The 22,195-nt window shown below is 33.5% G+C and overlaps 1 protein-coding gene across 1 annotated transcript in view; it reads left to right on the forward strand.

The window, feature by feature from the left end:
* Nucleotides 1-22,195, forward strand: part of BANK1 (B cell scaffold protein with ankyrin repeats 1) — a 485,960-nt gene that overhangs the window by 128,038 nt on the left and 335,727 nt on the right. Inside the window, exons 3-5 of the mRNA XM_074228107.1 lie at nt 1,803-1,957; nt 12,833-12,971; nt 21,272-21,411. Coding sequence (XP_074084208.1) covers nt 1,803-1,957; nt 12,833-12,971; nt 21,272-21,411 — 434 coding nt within the window. The remainder of the gene's footprint in view (nt 1-1,802; nt 1,958-12,832; nt 12,972-21,271; nt 21,412-22,195) is intronic.

Consider the following 22,195-nt stretch of genomic DNA (forward strand, 5'->3'; position numbering starts at 1 on the left):
TTTGGAAATAGCCAGTGCAATAATTTTTTTATTCCATTGTACATTTTTGTTACAAGAGTTTTCTTTTTAGTTGTTTTATTTAATTGAAAGGAGGGTGATGTATTCAGGAGAGGAAAAACATATTTGTTAACTGAAAAAAAAAGATTTCTGTCAATTGGAGTATATTGTTCAACTTCTCTTGACCTCAGTTTCCTACTCTGTAAAATGGGTTGTCGAATGAAATCATCTCTGAGATCCCTTTCATAGCTACAGTTAGAATCCTGTGATGTTGTGTTTCAGATGCCATTCTATATGGTAAATTCAGTCCCCATTTGGAGAGATCATTCTACAAATCATTTGCTGCTTATTATGATAGAAATATACTAAGTTGTATATATTTAATATTAAAGAAAATCTAAAAGGCTAATTCATTGCATTCATTTTCTTTTGCAAGTCCAAACATTTCCAACTCTGAGTTATTTTTTGGTGCTGGGAGGGCTTCTTTTTTAGTGGATTAGATAGAAAACAAATAATGACTTAGAATGACTACCCACATTTAACAGTTAAAATGAGAGATGGAAAAGAAATGAGGAAGGAACTATGAAAACATTGTCTTATTCTTTTTTCATTCATGTTTCCCCACAGTCAAAATTAGGAGGAATACCTGATTTGACTCCTAGGGATTTTATGAATAGTATTAATAATAGTTACATAGCACCTTTTCGAAAAATAATGTAAAAATGAATAATAAAGGAAAACTTCATTATTTTTCTTTAGAAGAGAAAAGAAAGATCAAATTTAAATTCTCTGGGTTTGGATTAGATAGCATTGTAATTAAAGGAAACTGGGACGTGGAAACAACTGACAAATATCAGTAGATGTGAATAACATAATTCAGAATAGATAAATGCTGGATTAATGATTGTCTAAATTCAAATTATTACAGAAAATTCATGGAGGTAGCTCTTTACTATAGCTATATTATTTTGCTAATATTATTGTCTACAGTGTAGAATCTTATAAGTCTGTGAGGATATTTTATTATCTTCATTTTACATCTGAAGAAAATAATGTCAAGATAAGTTAAGAGACATGATATTGGTTAATTTGGAAAAATCCATGGTAGGTTCCCATATCTCATTATGGGATTCTACCTTGGAATGGTTTTCCATGGGTCTTCCATGACTCTTCCAGTCTCTAAATAAAGCACTATTATGGATCAATCATACAGTGAAAGAAAACAGATAGACATCAAATGCCACACTAATACCATCTAGATATTAAAAAAAGAACCTAAAGGAAATTCTTTAATGCATTGGATAGTTCTTTTAAAGAGTTGTTATATCCTTTCAGCATATAAAAATACATGGAAGGGTTTATGTTTTCATTGGTGGGAAGAATACTGAGATTCATTAAATTTATAAATCCTAATTGTTCATTAATTTGTTATATTTAATATTATTTAATATTATATGTTAAATGTTATATTTAATATATTTAATATTAAAGAAAATCGATATGGCTAATTAAACAATTAAATTTATAAATCCTAATTTTGATTGTGGGAAATTATTTATAAATTATCTTCCTATTAAACTACATTCTACTTGTGGATATTCATCTTTGTGTACCCCACATTGCCTAGTATAATGACTTTCAAAAAGGAGATATGCTTATAGATGTTTGTTGTTTCAATTATTTAAATTATTTCAAACATCTTATAAACTGTCTTGGTGAGTTCATTGCTAAACTATTGACTCTAATTATATTTGGAAAGACTAAATTAACTATTTTTATAACATAATTCTATGACTTTTTTCTAGGTTCCCAAAATTACTTTGAAGTTAGCAATCCACTAGAAACAGGAATAGAACTCTGTATAGAAACAAATGCTGCAAGGGAGACCGAGACCACATCAGAAATTCCTGAAAGCAGCGTGTCATCTGTACTAGTGCTACCAGATAAAATATCCTGTGAGGTAAGATTGATGCATTTGTAAATATCTGATATTAATATTATCAAATTGTAATTTTAGGACAATCTTTGAATCCTTTAATTTTATCAATTTGTGGTCAGTGATTTTTATAATAGACTACTTGTTGAATTTTGTATTAGAATGCTAGATTCCTATTTCTAAATAAAGGAGAAACTTACGAGAGGAACTAATTGAGACTCATTCATCATTTTCACCAAATCCATCATTATCTATTCATCTAATTAATATTTTTGAGTGTCTTCATTGATTCACAGCACAATGCTAGATCTTTTTGGAGGAATATCAGAGAAGTGGAAGAGATGTCCTCTGCTATTCAGAAAATTAACTTTTACTTAGAAACAATATAATTTAAGCACTCTCTAATTTAGAATAACCAAATTATGAATATTTCTAACATATAAGTGGTTGATTGACACTTCGCTAAATGTAGGATCTCTGTTAGCCTTGGGAATTGATAAGCATTCTATCTCCTTCCAAATTCCTTTCTGTGATCTACTGTTGATTATTCTTTTTGTTTTGTATATGATATTCCTTAACATGATAAATATGACCCATGTGATAGATATGATATATTATATCCTATGCATTGAGTTGCAGCTTAAAATATCGATTAGAGAATTATCCTTGAAGTCCAGAAGATCTGAGTTCAAACCCCTCCTGTGGTTCATACTGACTCAGACTTCTGGGGAGGACTCCCAAGTCATCTTACAGGGGAAGTAGAGATCAGTACTGGTAGAGAAATTTCAAAACTTGGAAATCCCTCTACTGAAGAAATCACATGTTTAGTCCTGATCCCCATTATTTCATCATTGTGCAAGATCCCATTAGCCTTGGTGCTCCACCTCATCACTACCCTCTGATTGGAGGGTAGAGCAATGAACCCCAAACTCTGCATTTAAGGAGGGATTTCAGTTTAGACATTTCTCATCTGGCTGTACTACTCTGAGATATCTTTGACTTCTCCACCATGTCCTTACATTGGATATCTTCAACTCCCTATCCCCCATTTCTTTCCTGCTTTTCAACTTCCTTCTATTTATTGTCTTCTCCATTTGATCTCCCTGTCCTTAACAGTAGGGATGGTTTTTTTGTTTTGTATTTGCATTTCCAGTGCTTAACATAGTGTGTGACATATTGAAGTCATTTAATAAATATTTATTCACCAGCTAATTTTCATTAAACCAATATATTAATGAATTAATCATTTCTTTATTTTATACATATTGGCTGATATAGATAGGCCTTGAGATCCCTTCTAAGGGAAAAAAAAACTGTGATTTTTATTCCAAGAAAGTATGTTTGAGTTTTTTATAAACCTTCTGGATACCTTTCAGAACTTTTCATATATATATATATATATATATATATATATATTAATATTTGCATGCGTGTATATGGTATATGGATCATCCTAGTATATGCATTTCATTGTGACAGATTCTGTTGAGAGAGTTTAATGAACCACAAATGAAGAGGGAGTCATTTTGGTGATTTGGCAGTCACAAAAGTTAATGCCATTCTAGATTAAAAGACATAGAATATTAGAACAAGAGTACTACTATATTCAGTGTGGGGAGACACGTTTTAGGAAGGACATTGATAAGATGGACAACATTCAGAGAAGTGCAATCAGGATTATGAAGCACCAAAATATCATGCCATATAAAGAGCTTTCTCTCAATAGAGAAAGATGGAGGGGGCAATATTCCTCTGCTCAAGTATTTGATGGATTTTTCCTTCTGGTCCCCTGAGTATAGAAACAAGACCAATGGGTGGAAATGAAAAAGGGAAAAATTGAGTCTTATTGTCAGGAAAATGAGAGCTATATTCAAGTTTATGGATTGTATCAGGTAATAGCAGATTTCTTTCTACTGGATATATACTTTTTGGTTTTAATGTATAGGGAATTATTTTTTTCAGGCATGTGCTGATCACTGATACCATTTCCAACTGAGATTCTTGACTTTAATGTAATGTTAAAGAGTTCAAGTATTATAATGAAGGATTTGGGATCTAATATTTTGGGATGATTATTGTCAATTAGATCTGGATATATTTGAGAAAAGAGTTGTCAAAGGAAAAAAAATACAAGTTCAGAGTTGAATGCAATAATGGATCATTCTGATGTCTCATCATAGGATGGAGGTAGTCCTAGATTCTTGACAATAAAAGTTGCGGTTGAATTTATCACTCTGGAAAGGTTTTATGTATAGACCAGCCTATGGATGATGTGTTTCTCCTCCAAGGAGACTATATAAGTGCAGGCAGACAACATTGTAAGGTTGGTCAGAGTAACTCAAGAAACATGTAGGGATTGAGATTTTCATAAGTGTAATGGAGGTTCAGCAATAAAATTGAACATCTCTCAAAGTATCCATATAAAATGGAACTATAATGGAACAATGAGAGTGGGAAATGATAGGACAGATTTAAAAGCAAAAGATTGTCAAGATTTGTTAACTCATCATTTTGATGAATGCTTAGAAAAAGGAATGAGTCAGATGATTCCAAAGTTTAAACTTAGTTGACAAGGAAATAATGGCAAAATTGACAGAAATAGGAATACTAATAGACATTTATATAACAACTTATATAACATGAAAACTGAATGAATTTTCAGCTCTACATTGTCCAAAAAAGATCATTAGAAGTAGAACCTTTTGATTATAAGCCACTGAAGCAATCTGTTTACACAGATCATAAATGTAAAAAACTGCCTACTCCTTCATCCTGGTAAGTACTGAGGAGCTTAACAGAAAGTTATTGATCTATTTTTGCTATGCTAATATTTGCAAGTTTTCACAACTGGAACTGGCAGTTCCACTGACTTCAGATTGAACACAAGGTTAATTGACACTTCCTTAAGGCATTCCATAAACACATCTCATTCCTCTGCCTCAGATCTAGCCATTGTTAGAGTAATTTAGTAGTAGTATGTATTATCAGGGTCTCAAATGGTTTCTTCCCAATGATGGATAGGTGTCCTCCCATGTTAAACTTCTTAACTTGGGTTAGTGAAATCCATGTATTAGGAAGTCATGTATATCATTGTCTTTATATGCTACTAGCTACTTTAAAAAATTAGTGACTGTCATAGATGTCTGGAATATAATAGTCAAAATCCAGAGGTCAATGAGAAAACATTACAAACATCCAAAAAAGAAACAATTCAAGTACTGTGGAGCCATAGTCAGGATAACACAAGGTTTAGCAAATTCTACCTTAAAGGACTGGAGGGCTTGGAATATGATATTCCAGAAGAAAAAGAGAGCTCTGATTACAACCAAGAATTAAATACTCTGCAAAACTGATCATTCTCTTTCAGGGGAAAATATGGATATTCAATGTAATAGGGGACTTTCAATCTTTCCTGATGAAAAGACCACAACTAAACAAAAAATTTGATCTTCAAATATGAGACTGAAGTGAAGTATAAAAAGGATAACTGGAAAGGAAAATAATAAAGGACTTAATGATGTTGAACTGTTTATATTCCTTCTTGGAAAGATGATACTAATACCTTATATGAACTTTCTTATTTATTAGGCCATTAGAAGCTATAGACAAGTCAGAGATCAGAGCTGAATATGAATGGATAATATTTTTAAAACATGGAATTAAGGTGTGAATATATTGGGAGAAAGGGAAAGGGGATGGTAGAATGGGATAAGTTGATTCACATTAAAGAGGCAAGGAAAAAACTGTTGCAGTGGAGTAGAAGAGGGAGGAAAGAGAGGGGGAGTGAGTGAACCTCACACACTCAGTTGAATGCAGAAATCCATGTTGCCCTACAGGAAAATAGGAGGGGAAGGGGCCAAGAGAAAGGGCTGGGTGATAAAAGGGAGCCCAGATTGGGGGGGGAGGCATTAGTCAGAAATCAAATACTTTTGAGGAGGTACAAGGTGAAAAAAAGAGAGTAGAATAAATGGAGGTGGGGAAAATAGGATGGAGGGAAATATAGATAGGAATTGTAACTGTGAAAAAAAATGAAGCAAGATTCTTTCATAAAAATCACATTTCTCAAACATGTAGAACTAAGTCAGCATTCTAAAAATAAGAGCCATTGCCAAATTGATAAATTTTGAAATATATGATCAGTTTACAGATTAGATTATCATTGATATCAATAGCCATTTAAAAAATCTTCTAAACTCTACATTGGATAAATGAAAATTCAAACAATTTTGAAATACTGTTTTAAAAACTAATTAGATTGACTGTTAGCACAGAAAAGGAAAATGGCAGAAGCGTTGGCAGGGATGTAGGGAAAATGAGACAATAATACACGGCAGGAGGAGGTTGATAATTCAATCATTGTAAAACAATTTGGAACTAAAGGGCTATAAAACCATGCCTAGTCTGTATTCCAAATGAGATGAAAATAAAAAGGAAAAGGATCTGTACAAGATTATTTATAGCAGCTTTTTTTTTCCTAGTGGCAAGGAACTGAAAATTAAGGGGATGCCTATCAATTAAGAAATTTCTGAAAAAATTGTGATAATTAGGAACTATGACTAAAGGGCTATAAAACTACATACCTGTTGATCCAGTAGTATCACTACTTAGCCTGTGTCCTAAAAAAATCATGAATAGAGGGGAAAGGGCCCACATGTACAAAAAAATATTTATAGTTGTTCTTTTTTGTTAGTGGCCAAGAATTGGAAATTGAAAGAATGCTAGAAAAAAATTGTGCTATATGAATGTGATGGAATATCACTGAAATGATTAACAGATTTCAGAAAATCCTGAAAAGATTCATATGAACTGATGCTGAATGAAATTAGTGAAGAAACAGGAGACCAGCATACACATTAATAGAAATATTGTATGATGATTATCTATGATAGACTTACAAGGACTGATGGAAAAATCACATCTACAACCAGAGAAAAAACTATGGACTCTTCATTCAGACCAAAACATGCTATTTTCATTTTTTAAAATTGATACTATGCTTTTATTCTCATGTTTTTCTCTTTTGTTCTGATACTTCTTTTACAAGATGACTATATGGAAATATCTTAAACATGATTATGCATATATAAAATATCAGTTTGTTCACTGTCATGAAGAGGGGCAGAAAAGGAGGGAGGGAGAAAAATGTGGAGCTCAAAATCTAATAAATGCTGAATGTTGAAACTATATTTATATATATAATGGGAAATCATAAAATTTAAATTAAAAATATATAAAAAACGTTTGAAACAGAAGCACGCAGACTTAAAATAAGACCAGCAGCAGAATCTGTTATACTTTACCTGAAGTAAAAGGGCAGGCATAGCAATCATGACAAAACAAGGGCAAAAAATAAACCTAATCAAAAGGGATAACCAGAGAAACTACAGCATGCTTAAAAGCACCATGAACAATGAAGTAATATCAATACTTGTAATAAATGCACCAAGTGTTACAGCATCCAGATTTTTAAAGGAAAGGGTAAATGAATTATAGGATAAAATAGTAAAACTATACCAGTCAGCGACCTCAACTACTCCCTCAGATCTAGATGGAACTAACCATAAAGTAATCAGAAAATTAAGACTCTAATACACTCTTGGTGGAATTGAGAACTAGCCCCAGCCATTCTGGGAAACAATTTGGAATTACACTCAAAAAGAATGCATTCAAAGAGATCTGTGCATACCTGTTTAATTTTTTTTTTTTTTAATTTTTGGCAATGGGTTAAGTGACTTGCCCAAAGTTACACAACTTTGTATCTGAGGTCAAATTTGAACTCAGGTCCTCCTGACTCCAGGGCAAGTGCTCTATCTACTGTGCCACCTAGCTGCCCCTGTGCATACCCTTTGACCCAACAATACCACTACTCAGTCTTTATCCCAAAATAATCTAAGAAAAGTGAAAAGGACCTGTTTGTACAAATAGCTATGTGGCATAGAAAATAGAACAATGGGATTAAAATCAGGAAGCCTTATGTTCATGAGTTCAAATCAAATTCAGACATTACAAACCATGTAATCCTGGTCAAGTTACCTAACCCTGTTTCCTTCTGTTTCTTCTTCTGTAAAATGACAAAGCACTCCATTATCAATGCAAAGAAAACACAAAATGGGGTCCCAAAGGGTTTAACATAACTGAACCATCAGCACAACAATGAAATTTATTGTTTTCATTTTTATCATAATAAAGAATTGGAAATTTAGAGGATGCCCATCAATTTGGTAATGGCTGAATAACTTATGGAATATCATTGTGATGAAATACTATTGTTCTGTCAGAAATGATGAGCAGATAGTTTCAGAAAAACCTAGGAAGATTTATATAAACTCATACAAAGTGAAGTGGGAAGAACAGGAGACTATTGAACATTGTAAGGATGATTAACTAAGTGTAAAAGTCAGTTACTGTAATCAAGGTAGTGGTCCAAGACAATTAATTTCAAAGAAATGATAATGAAAAATGCCATTCGTCTCCAGAAAGAGAACTAATGAACTCTGAATGGAGATTATAGAATATCTTTTTATTTTCTTTATTTTTCTGAGGGTTTTTTTTGTATTTTGGTGGAGTTTTTAGGTGACATGACCAATATGGAATAATTTTTTTGCATTACTTCAGATATATATATATATACATATATATATATATATATATATATATATGTACACACATATATATATATGTATATACATATATATTATTACTTGAGTTCTCAAAAAGGGGGAAGGGGAAGGAAGAAAAAATCAATTCTGAAGACAAAACTTTTTATTTTTTTGCAAGGCAATGGGGTTAAGTGGCTTGCCCAAGGCCACACAGCTAGGTAATTATTAAGTGTCTGGGTTGGATTTGAACTCAGGTACTCCTGACTCCAGGGCTGGTGCTCTATCTATTGTGCCGCCTAGCTGTCGCCAAGACAAAACTTTTAAAATAATTTTTAAAATTTCCAGATAATTGGGAAATATTTAGTGAAATAAATAAAAAATATATTTTTAAATCCGATTAGAGTTTCATGACTATACATGCATCTGAAATTTGTGAATATTAGTCAAAAAAAAGAGACTACAATTCTTAGAATCAGGCTCATCTGAAATATGAGAAGATAAAACTCCAAGGTAATTAGTGAAGGGGAAAGGAGGTTTTTCCTTGGCCTAGAAAACCAATACAAGGGCTGCCATTTCACTGACTGTTTTTGAAAGAATACCACAACTTCTTGAATGTAGGGGAAAATGAATTCCTTGCAAAAGGAACAGTCTTGGCTGTTTTATTATTAGGGAACACTGACTCCTGTAAAACAGAAGGGCTATGATTAATCTTAGACTTAGGAGAGAAGAGACATCCACCACTAAGTAATTATATATATATATATATATATATATATATATATATATATATGTATATATATATACATATATATATATATATGAAATAAATGCAAAACAATTCTTAAGGTAGTTAGTACAGTACTCGAGTGGGTGAATAGGAATCATGAAAGGTCTCATGTAGAATGTGATATTTAATCAGAACATTACAGAGTACTAGGGATTCTCAATCAGTAAAAGTGAGGAGATTATGGATTCCAGACATTGTAGAAAAACAGAACAAAACATGGATATTGGAGTTGAAATATTGTGTTTGAGGAACAAGTGGAACGATTTGGTTAGAATGCAAAAACTGATAAAAAAAAAAAAAAGAACAGTAATGTGTAAAAAGTTTAGAATGGAAGACTGGAACCAGATTGTGAAGGACTATCCGATAGGAAAGTTTGTATTGCATACTTGTGAAAATTAGAAGCCACTACAGCTTTTATATCAAAAAGCATGACATGGTCAGAACTATTCTGAAACACCACTGGCAACTGGACAGAATATTGATTGAAGGGGAAGAAGCTAGAAGCTAGAAAATATATTGGGGTGCTATTGCAGGTCAAGAGAACTTGAAGGCCTTATCTAGGGTGAAATCTTCTGTCCGCTTATCTCTGCTACAAAGATCCCTGGCTCCACTCAAGATTCAGCTCAACTGAAACCATCTATAGAAAGCTATTGTTCCATTTTAAAAATTACTTACTTTGTTCTGAATTTAAATAATAAAATGAGTGTTTCCATAACATGGCAAAATTAAAAAAAAAATTTCGCATGAAACTGAAAATCTGTTATGTCCAACTTGCTATTCTATTTTAATATATAATTGTTAGCATGTAACTATCTTTTCTTCCACATTGTATCTTTTCCTTGAATATATTTCTTTGTAAACAGAAATATTGTTTTTCTCCTCTATCTACTAAATGTTTAACATAGTACCTGGCACATAAAAATGTTTGATTGATTATTTACCATATTGGGATTAAATGTAGATTTGACATTATCATCGTCTAGATAGGTAGGTACGTAGATAGAGAAATAGGAGATAGGAAATGGATGGATAGATGAATGGATGGATGGATGAATAGATGGATGATAGATCTAGACATTATATTCATCAAGAAATGAAGTCATGGGGACAGCTAGGTGGCTCAGTGAATAGGGCACTGGCCTTGGAGTCAGGAGGACCTGAGTTCAAATGTTCAAATGTGACCTCAGACTTATTTTACTTACTAGCTGTGTGACCTTGTGCTAATCATTTTTCCCCATTGTCCCACAAAATAAACAAACAAAAAAAAGCCATGGGAATTGATGTGATATTTTACATGTATATGTATATGTATATGTATATGTATATGTATATGTATATGTATATGTATATGTATATGTATATGTATATGTATATGTGTATGTGTATGTATATGTATATACATGTGTGTATATATATACATATACACACACACACATACACATATATGTATATGACTAGAGCTCAGTACAATCACTATAGGAGATAGAAAGTAATGAGGAGAACGTAGACAAGCATACAGCCAGCTAGGATAAAGCAGTATAAAATAAAAATAAAAGAACATAATGGAGAGAATGTTCAGTAGGAGAGGATGTCAACACTGGTGTATTGCAGAAAGTATTTGGAGGTCAGGGTATTTGAGGGAAGGTCAACATTATATTGAAGTCCCCTAAAATAAGAGCAGCAGTTGAAGAGCAAGATTGTAAGCTAGGATAGAAGACAAGAGAATGAAGGACAGCAGATAATTCCAATCAGGAGCTGGATGTGGATGGACTAAGCTGAAAAGAAAGAAGTTGTTGAGTTATAACAGCAGAGGGAAGATTTGGAAGGAGGGTGGAGAGTAAGCTATATATGGCTACTCCTTGTCCTGGTTGGAGTAAAAAAAATGTGTCCAATATTAAAGAAAATGGCCAGATATGCAGAGTCTTCAGGGTAAAGTCAGAGCTCTGTGAATGGGAGAAGATGGAAGGAGCATGATGAGAACAAGAGTTGTTAACCATCAACTTTTCTAAGTCATTTTAATGGACTGGGCTAGAATAAAGTAAAAGAGAAAGTCACAAGATCAAAGAAAGAGGAAAGAAGAGAAATACTGGGGAAAGGATTATATTCTTCATTCATGAGGGGCTGTAAATAAAAGAAATACAACTTTATAAAATTCCTACATAATTAAAATTATTTCAAAATACATAAAAATTATATTTCTCAATATTATTCTTGTTCCAAATTAAAAAAACTAAAAAGAAGACATACTAAAAAGCAGCTCAATAGAGTTGACAAAGAACTAACTTTAGAGTCAGGAAGATCTGTATTCAAGTGTTTTCTAATAGACATTGATTGTATATAGCTTAGATAAACGAGACAGATAGAGAGACTGGATAGATTATATAGAATTGGAAAGACTAGAGAGAGAGAGATAAGGTGGGTAGAAAAGTGTAGCTGGATATGCATGCATGAATGTGTATGACGAGATAGATTAGATCTAGAGATAAACAGAGATAGATTAGAACTAGAGAGATTAGATGGATAAATAGGTAGGTAGTGGATAAGTGTATTTGTATATCTGTGAATGAAGGTATGTGTACATATGTCCATATGCATGTATGAATGAATTAATATTTGTGTGCATATATGTATATTATACATATATAGTTTTATGTGCATATCTGTGTATGTGTAGGTATATAATACATTCATGCAAATATAGGTATAAATGTATACATACATGCATAAACATGCACACACATTTTTATAAAATGGAATACAGTCATACTTACACTTGCATATAAAATGCTTGCACATTTGAATGTATGTATACATATGTTTGCATAAGCATATAATAATAATATCAAACTATAATACACATATGATAGTATAATAGCACAAAAATAAAAGAATCTTAGACTTTAAAGTTAGATTGTTTTGCTTATTTATTTAGTTATGATGATTTTTTAACTAAAATGCAAAGGATTTGTTAGAATTTCTCCTTATTTTATGTTTGATTATTTTTCTTTATGTTTAGTAATAGCTTAAATTGTTAAAAATATTTGAATGCAAGGGTGGCTAGATGGTGCAGTGGATAGAGTACCGGCCCTGAAGTCAGGAGGACCTGAGTTTGAATGTGAGCTCAGACACTTAATAATTACCTAGCTGTGTGGCCTTGGGCAAGCCACCTAACCCTGTTTGCCTTGCAAAAATCTAAAAAAAAAAATATTTGAATGTAACAAGTTGATTCACATGACTATAAAGACTTGAGGACAGTTAATATTGCTAATGATAACTTAATTTTGTGTAGGGCTTTTCATACAATATGATTTATCTTGACCCCAAAGCCCTGAGGAGTGTAGGTAGCACCCATTATAATGCACCTATATTGATATTCCCAATAAGATAAGAAAGAGAATTCATTGAAAGATTTTAGGATCATTGTCAATAACCATTTTAACTAATATTTTAGGTGGTTGATTAGTATGAGAGCTGGCAAAGGTTGATTGGTATGCTTTTTTTTTATTATTATAGGAGCCTGGTGACATATTCATTCTTTTAAAAGATGAAATAGTTAGTGACAACATTGAAATTGAATTTTCTACGGACAGCAAATGTGTTAGAATTCAGCCACCTCTTTGGAACAAGACGGTCAGGTGTATGAAAGCTTTAGGTAAGAGCAGTGTTGTTTGTTTTGAGTAGGGGGGAGGCATAATAAACAACCCTAATGTTCTTTCCAGTTTTGAGTGGGGGGGGGGGAGGCAGAATGAATAATTTTCTTTTCAGTGATTTTATTATAGTTTCACTTCTCTACATAGCTCAAAATATTCTGCCAGGTGTTTCCTGTATTTGGGTTGTACCTACAGAGTGTTACTAATATTGATTTGAAAACATGAAGTTTTGTCATTTATGGAAAACTAGATTACACTATTTTGTGCTTGTGTGGTGAAGTGACAATCGGCATTTCCAATATCATTTAGACTCCTTTTAATATTGTTCTTTTAACATAGCTTAGCTATTAAATGCCAGGATAAAGTTATTGAATTTATTACAATATAAGGTGAGGAGTACTATTTGAATTCCATTTAAGAACTGATAAATTGTGCTCTGTTTTTAGTGGTTATGTTTTAAGCATAGTAGACAATACTTTTCTCCTTGGCTGCTTCATTCATTTAGGATCATTTCCTTCTATAGTTTACTCCTGATTTTCATATTGTAATCATGAAGACAACTATCATATTTTGCAATCTGCCTGCAGTTTCATAAACCACACAAGCACTCGAACTCTAGATGGATTTTCCACCCACCCACCCACCCCCACTGCCAATATTTGGACAAGCACCAAAATCTAAAAAATTACCTCATAAGAAGTCCATTATAAATGCAAGCTTACTTGGGTTTGGAGTCCATCAAAAGTTATCTTGAGGGGGGGGCAGCTAGGTGGCGTAGTGGATAAAGTAGATAAAGCCCTGGAGTCAGGAGTACCTGGGTTCAAATCCAGTCTCAGACACTTCATAATTGCCTAGCTGTGTGGCCTTGGGCAAGCCACTTAACCCCATTTGCCTTGCAAAAACCTAAAAAAAAAAAGTTATCTTGAACATTAAATTATGTTTGAGAACCTTGTAATAATGCTGATCAACTAAATGATCAATAATGATTCCAGAGGATTAATAGAGAACATTTCATGACAGAGTTCCATTCCCTTCCATCCCTTCCTTCCTTCCTGTCTTTCAGACAGAGAGAGACAGACACACATTCAGAGACAGTGACAGAAACATAGAGAGACAGAGACAGAGAAAGATAAAGAGATTATGACTATATAATTAGATCTAAGAATCAAGGGTGTAGAAATAGGAATTGAAATCATGAGAGCAGCTTCTCAGTTAAGAACACTAGGTAGGACTATCAAGCAAATAGGTCTAAAATAATATTTCTGGGAAAATATATGCATCAAATCTAGAAACCCAACTTTGACACTCACTTTCATGGAAGGAGAACGGTGCAGCAATAGAGAAGTAGAGAAATAAGCCAAAAGTTTTCCAAATCTCAAATTTAAAAGGAGATGCCAGTTTCATGTTTCCTGATTTTAGAATTATAACTTTAGCATACCAGGAAGAAAAATCATAGGATTTTCAAGTTTGGTATGCAATAATTTTGGATTTCTACCTCCCCTTTATGATGCTAACTTCCTCCTCTTTTTTTACTGTTAATTTATTCTCTTCTGATTTTGGGGTTTTCCCCTATTATTTTTCCTACTGCTTCTAAGACTCTTTCTTGACCTCTAGCTGCATAAGTGTAGGGAATTCCAATGTTGTATCCCATACCACATTTCTCTGCCCCTATCTATAGTTATAGTTGGAAGTATGAGTTTAGAGCCTAGAAGAGAGATTAAATGTAACTCAGCAATTGCTATACTCCTTTTTTTTTTTAAATTTAAGGCAATGGGGTTTAGTGACTTTCCCAAGGTCACACAGCTAGGCAATTAGTAAGTGTCTGAGCCTGGATTTGAACTCAGGTACTCCTGACTCCAGGGGCAGTGCTCGATTCACTATGCCACCTAGCTGCCCCATTTACTATACTCCTACTACATGCCAAGTACTTTCATCACTTCTAAGCATACAAATGTTAAAGCAAAAATGTCTTCTCTGAAGGAGCTCATATTCTGTTCAAGGGAGATTCAGGTAGCATTAGAGATGTTAGCTGAAGTCTCAGGGGAGTGAATAAGGAAAAAAAAATGGATGAAGAACACCCACATTAGGGATCATAGCTGAGGATGAAGAACCAACAATGGTAGCCAAAGGGAAGTAGGAGAGAGTAGAGAATAATGCTGAGACACTTAAGTGAAAAGGGCGGACTGAACAAGTTCATGTTATATGGTCTCAGTATTCTTAGTGAAGTAGGAAGCTTAGTCATCTGCTTTAAGTATTAATTATGTGGGTGGAGTTGGAGGAAGGAGACTTGAAAAAAGGTTTTGAAAAAATTGTGGAGAATGAGGTATAGATATAGCAAGACAAGAGGAGAAAGATTATCAAATGGTTTTGGAAGACTATTAGAGATTATTGAACACATGTAACTCCCTCTTGCAACATGCACCCTTAATACTTCCCTACCTAGTTCTCATAATAAAATGTTGGTTTCCGAGAGGATAGCTGTTAAGTTTTAGAAGTCCACTTTCAGACTAATACTACAGCTCATGAGCCCCTACTAATATGCCTCATCTAAAGAATTGGTTAAATAGATTCTAAAATTAGCAAAGACATTTATTAATATGTTATAGTAGGAATAGTAAGTATAAAATATTCCCTCCATAAGTCTAGGCTCACTTTCCCACACACACACACACACACACACACACACACGCACACACACACACAAGTTATTCATGGAAAGAGTGCTATCAAAAAAAACTAAACAATATTATTGAAGCACTTAGGATACATGTATGGCAAAGGCAATTCACAATGTCTCGTAAACAGTATCTAGTTTTGGGTGTTCCTTCTACCACCATTTCCATTTAAAGACTCTTCTCTGGCCCCATAAAGTTGTATCCATATGTTGTATCCATAACTCATTTCTCTGCCCTTCTATATTGCTGGAAATATGGTTCTAGAGTTATGTTGCACTTTTTTTTTATTCTGGAGAACCCAGAGGTTGCCGTTGGCTCCCCATGGAAATAGTGTCTCTAATGGGTAGGTTGATCATCTGAGTTTCCAAAATTTCCATTCCCTATTGCTAATGCAGATTGGGAGCTTACACACATTCCTTAAATCTGCTTTCTCCTTTGAGAGACTGTAAATACAAATACTTAAAATGTGAATCTCTATTACCTTAATTGTGCCTCAAAAATTTTTGAACCAACAAAACCTTGCATTAATATGGGTAAGGAATATTTCTTCTGCAAAACACTACAGGTTCTGATGTCTGAATTAAAAGAGAAAAATCTTCTGACCCTTTTCACACAGCATTGCAAGGTTTATACTCCTGGTTGAAGTGCCCTCTGGCAAAATTAATCCCCACCCCCTTTCCTTTTTATCATCAAGCTATCATTATCCCTTCCATCAAAAGCAAGTGTTTTGTTCTTTTTGTTTTGTTTTGTTTTTCAGTCAGACTCTGCACATTCTGAGTTTTAGTACTGGCAACAAATTTTTATCGGACAGGGCTGATATTTATTCCTACATGCCTGTGCTCCCATCTTCTATAACTGTTCATAGGTATCAAAAATAAGATGGAAAGAGGGTTTGCATGGATTTCAAGTGATAAGATATCACTGAAGAATGTGATAGAGATATGAATCAGAAACATTAGTCAGAAAAATGGGATTTGCATTACCTCTTGATTGACTTTGTATGAGTCAGGGGATTGGAAGAAATAATAGCTTCCTAATGAGAAAGTTGCAAGGAATCTGATGTCTGCCTAGGAGAGCCATGTTCCTATTAGTATGATAGGTGAGTTGAGATAGGTGAGTTGAGAAAGGAGTGGGGCTATAGGATAAAAAGCTGATTAGAAGGAGCATGAACTTTAAGGAAGAGATGAGTATGGTGTAGCATGTAAGACAGGCTCAATATTTTCTTATTGTATAAATTAAATGATGAATAGTTTATCATCTGCCAATACAATCTGCCATCATCCAGCTAGAGGTTCAAATTTTTGCTTGACCAAACACAAATTGTACTATGTTCAAGTGACCTCAACTCTCTAAGCCTGGGTTTCCTCTTCAGGTAAATGAAGGGGTTGGATGAAATGATTTCTCAGCTCCCTTCCAAATTTATATTTATTCACCTATCATCTCTTCTTTGGAGCAAAGGAGGAGAGGGTGAGAAATGTTGCCATTGAGATATGGGAAAAAAAGGAGGGAAAGTTATTTTACCTCCAAGCTATTTTCAGTGGATAAAAGTCAAGAAGTGTAATTTATGTTGCCCAGAGTAATAGTTTGTTATTTTATTGAGACAATTTGATATTTGAAGTCATATCTTGTATATATTTTTTAGTTTCATTTAATTGGAGTTCTTTAAATCTGATGGGATTTTCCTTTCCAAAGCAGACACTCCTTCCCTCACTGTCACATCTTTAGTACCATTCCAGTTCTTCCCTTCTTTTTTTTTTCTAAAACTTTATTTCTTCATTGGTTTTGAATTTCCCTCTTTCATTTTTTTCTGTTAACGTTTTTCTTTTTTATTTACTTAATATTTTATTTTTCCCAATTAAATGAAAATAAAATATTTACATTGTTTTTAAAAATTTTAAGTTCCACAATCACTGCCTCAGCCCTTTCAGTCTATTGGTGCTTCCCTCAATGCCTACAAGCATGTTTGCATCTCCCTCATCCTAAGTCCTTCTACAGTTAGGTCCAATCTGCCTTTTCAACATTTTCTCACAATCTTCTCCATCATGCTCCGTGTTCTGGATAAACTGAATTATTAGCTCATTCTAGTTCTTACCTCCATCCATTTGTATAAATATTCCCTTTGCCTAGAATGCATTCTCTCCTCAGGTCCCTTTCAAGCTTTTATTGTTAACCTCATGTATTTTCTCTTTCTTGAAACCTTTCCTAATTCCCCAAGTTGTTAGCTCTTTCTCTTACTTCAGATAATTTTACTTAATTGCATATAAGCTGTATATTGTGGATTATAAGCTTCTTAAGGATAGGAATAACTGCTTTTTTATTCAAAGTCAAAACAAAACGCTTCATTTACAATATTTTATGTATTTTTGCTGAATTGGAATGAATTGGTAAAGACTGAGAAATATTTTCAGGCAAGTGACATTACATTTAAATTATGCAGATATTCTGTTGATTTCTTTCAAAAAGCAGTCTTATTTCGTTGTAAAAATTCTTTTTTAAATTTCATAATTTGGAGGAGGCATACTTAATGAAGAGCTAACTCATGTTACTCTTTGAGATATGACTCACATTTTTTGAAGCCACATAGCTTCATTTCAGGATGAACATACAAAAACCAAAGATCTAAACACAATAGATCCACATTGGTTCCCATAGAAACTCAAAGAATTAAACTCAAAGATTAATGTCCACCAGATGGGACTGGGCTATATAACTGCTTTCCCTCAAATGGAGGCAGCTTTTCAGACTATGGAAATTCCAAAGATCTTAAAAACCACTTTTAAATTTTGTATATCAATGTATATATATGTATGTATACATATGTATACATATATATATATACATATCCCTTTTACAGATTAAAAAATGAAATGTCTAATTATTTGGGGATTTCTTTGGATTAAATTCCCTATATTTAATTATTTAGCAGGTCATTTCCAGTATGCCAAGATAGACTGAAAATTGTGAAGACAGAAAACAGTACAATAACTCCCATGAGAACATTGGGGTTTTCTGTACAATGATAAAGTGTTAAATCTAAAAGGAAACTTTGAGATCATCTACTTTAGTTCTCTGATTTTATAGTTGAAGAAATTAAGGTCCAGAGAATTAAAGTGATATGACCAAACTGAAAGCCAGGCCCTCTGATTTCCAAATAATTTTTTTCTATTCCTCCGATGAGAGTGTATTAGCTTTTCTACGTATCAAAATTATTACCATTTAACATCATAGATTTAGAGATTGAAAGGAATCTTAGGGACCATCTAACCCCTCTCCTTCCCCATTCAACAGATGAGGAGACTAAGAACATAAAGGACAGTGACTTCCTCAGTAGTCTCATCCTTTATGTGTCCCATTACAGATATTTCTTTTCTCTATAACCATGGAGCAATATCACTAATGGTATGAATCTATGTTTGGCCTACTTTGCTCGATGATCATATTTTTTGAAATTATGAAGATGCAATAATTTATCTCTTCATTTTATGATATCCACTCAACAAATAAAAACATTCTAATATAAATAAATAATATTACTGAGGATATTTTTACAAAAAACAAAAAAAAAACCATTGCCAGTGGTGTTCATTTGAGATTAATATTTATATCCAAATCTTAGCTTTACTCCAAACTTTAATCCAAACTTTTCGAATGACAAGGTCTATAATGTTGGACACGTTTCTATATACTTTATCTCCTATGAAAATGTTGCATATTGAGGAGTTGAAATGGAAATGAATCAATAATTTTAGATATATCCTGGTTCCTGATTTGTTTGTCCATTTATTTTTCTTTTCTGCCAAATGCCATCATATCTTAAACATCATAGCCCAAGCATTCTTCTACAAATAAAGCCAGCTCTACCCAGCAATAGTGGGATAATGTTTTCCTGCCTCATTACTTTTTCCCAAGCTGCCTCTTTCATTTTTAATATATTCTCTCTACCTTTTGCAAAACAATGTCTCCATTCTTCAAAAGCACATAGCTAGCACACAGTAGGTGCTTAATAACTATTTGTCAATTGATTCACTGAATTTTTTAAAGATTGAATTCTTGCTTCCAAATCTGCTCATGATTGTGGCTTCTGCTCACATGTCCCAATCCTGATATTTTCTTCTTTCCTCTCTTCCCCCATCTATTAAGTTGTTTGTTCCTTAATGGGAATTTCACCTTCTATTTTCTTTAAAACACCCCATGATTGATGCTATCTTACTTTGCCTATTTACTGCATATTGGCTGACTGAGTCATTCTGAAAGGGAGAAAGGGATGTTTAGCCTTCATCCTCAATAGCACTACTTCTTTTTCAATCAGGACTGACCCGAGTTCCTGTGATTTTCCATGGAAATATTACAAAGGAATCTTCAATGCCTCTACAAAGAGAAAAAAATTATTATTATTATTATTAGTGTTATGATTATTTTGCTAATTATTATCATTAACAATTAATTATTAATTAACTATTGATAATTGGCCACATAGAGCTCTTGAATGTGTCCAGACCTTTATCAAGTGACGGAGAGCAGTTTTGATGTTTGCTGACTCACTTGCTTTCCAGACTATTATCAGTTCTATTTTAGCAAATCTCTCTTTGCAGAAATATAGGGGTATTTTCCATTAAAATGAAAATGATTTCAAGTTCTGTTTAAAAATAATTCCTCTTGAAATCTTTCCCACTTAAATGTCTACCCATGATTATGCTTTCATAAAGCCATCAGAAGTTTAAGTCAGGGCAGCCAGGTGGTGCAGTGAATAGAGTACCTGCCCTGAAGTTAGGAGGACCTGAGTTCAAATGCGGGCTCAGACACTTAACAATTACCTAGCTGTGTGGCCTTGGGCAAGTCACTTAACCCCCATTGCCTTGCAAAAACAACAACAACAAAAAATACCCAGAAATATTGAAGCAACTTGAACATTGTGGTGGCCTAGTAAGAAATATGATGCAGTTGGTGTGACACTATGGAGCTCACAATTTTAAAAGGCTTCTGCCACACCGATAGCTAGATAAGAAGCAGGAGGACTGGAGATGATTCTGAATAGGAGGCAATCAGGGTTGAGTTACTTGCCAAGGTCACACAGCTAGTTCGTGCTATATACTTCTATGGAGTTAGAAGGGCTTAAGTAGTAGACCTTGAGATAATTCACTCAAGACTTTTTCACTCCAAGTAATTGGAATGTAAATTGTGAAATTTCATTTTCCACTTATCATTCCAAAGTTTAAGAATCTTGCCTATAACTAAGGGAAGTTATTTCAGTAAATTAGTAGCAAATGCACTCTTTCTGATAAATGATTGAGCCTCTCATGGGCATTTACATTATGCATTAAAAGGGTAATTATAGATCATCTATTCCAAGAGGGCGGGTTGATTAGTAGGAGGAAGAATTCTACTTCATTGTTTTTCTGGTTTGAAACAGCATTCTTATGGTTCCTATGACTTTTAGGAGTTACAAGTATAGATTTTCTTACCAGTGCTGAAGTTGAAATAAAAGACCCAATTTTAAAAGGCTTCTGCTAGGATTACTGTGAAATCTTTATGCATAGGTTGCAAACTTTGTATCTTTTCTTCAAAATTACATGATAATGTGGGATGTGAATTATATTCAATTCTCATTCTTATTTGTATTTTATAAGATTTCCCTGCTGGTTCTGTCAATGTAAATGTCTACTGTGATGGAAACATTAAGGCCACTACTGCGATTAAATATTACGCAATAGAAAAGGAGGTGGAACACCCACTGAAAGAGGCTGGTCCAGGAGAGGGGACTCAACAGGTAAGTTGACCTTTCAGAAGGTTAATAGTGGAATAAGTAAACAGAAAAACTTCAGATAAGAAATGTATGTTTGAGGATGAAAACTAAATGGTGATTAAATTGGGGTAAATTGTTGATAGGAAGAGGTGACAAGTTCTGTGGTTTCTGAATGCAGATAATTTAGCTTTCCACATGCACAGAAAGAATTAGAGAGTCTGAATGTATACCAAGGCATGCTATTTTCACTATAAAAATGTTTTTTCATAGATTTTCCTCTGATTATTTTTTCCTTATACAGCATGACTAATACATAATTATATTTTACATGATTGCATAGATAAATACATTTATGATGATGTTATGATGAAGAAGAGCATAACATCAAGGAAATCATCAATGCCATGACTAGCACATGACTAGGATTTGAGTGAGGGGGGCTATGCTAAGTTAGTAGCCTCACTTTTTTCTCCAAAGTCATCTGAGTCCAATAGCTAGATAATAATCAGGGCCTAACAATCAGGGTTGAGTGACTTACCCAAGGTCATAAGCTAGCAAGTATCAAGTGTCTGAGGCTAGATTTGAACACACATACACACACGTGTGCACACACACACACACACACACACACACACACACACACATATATCCCATATTAAATTGCTCACCGTCCTAGGGAGGAGGAAAGGTAAAGAATTTGGAATTCAAAATTTTACTTAAAAAATAAATGTGAAAAAAGTGAAAAAAGAGAAATGAATGGTGTCAAGGTAGCTCAAGATAGCCTACCATTACAGAAAAAAAAAATATT

The sequence above is a fragment of the Macrotis lagotis genome, chromosome 3 (assembly GCF_037893015.1).
Source record: "Macrotis lagotis isolate mMagLag1 chromosome 3, bilby.v1.9.chrom.fasta, whole genome shotgun sequence".
NCBI lineage: Eukaryota > Metazoa > Chordata > Mammalia > Peramelemorphia > Peramelidae > Macrotis > Macrotis lagotis.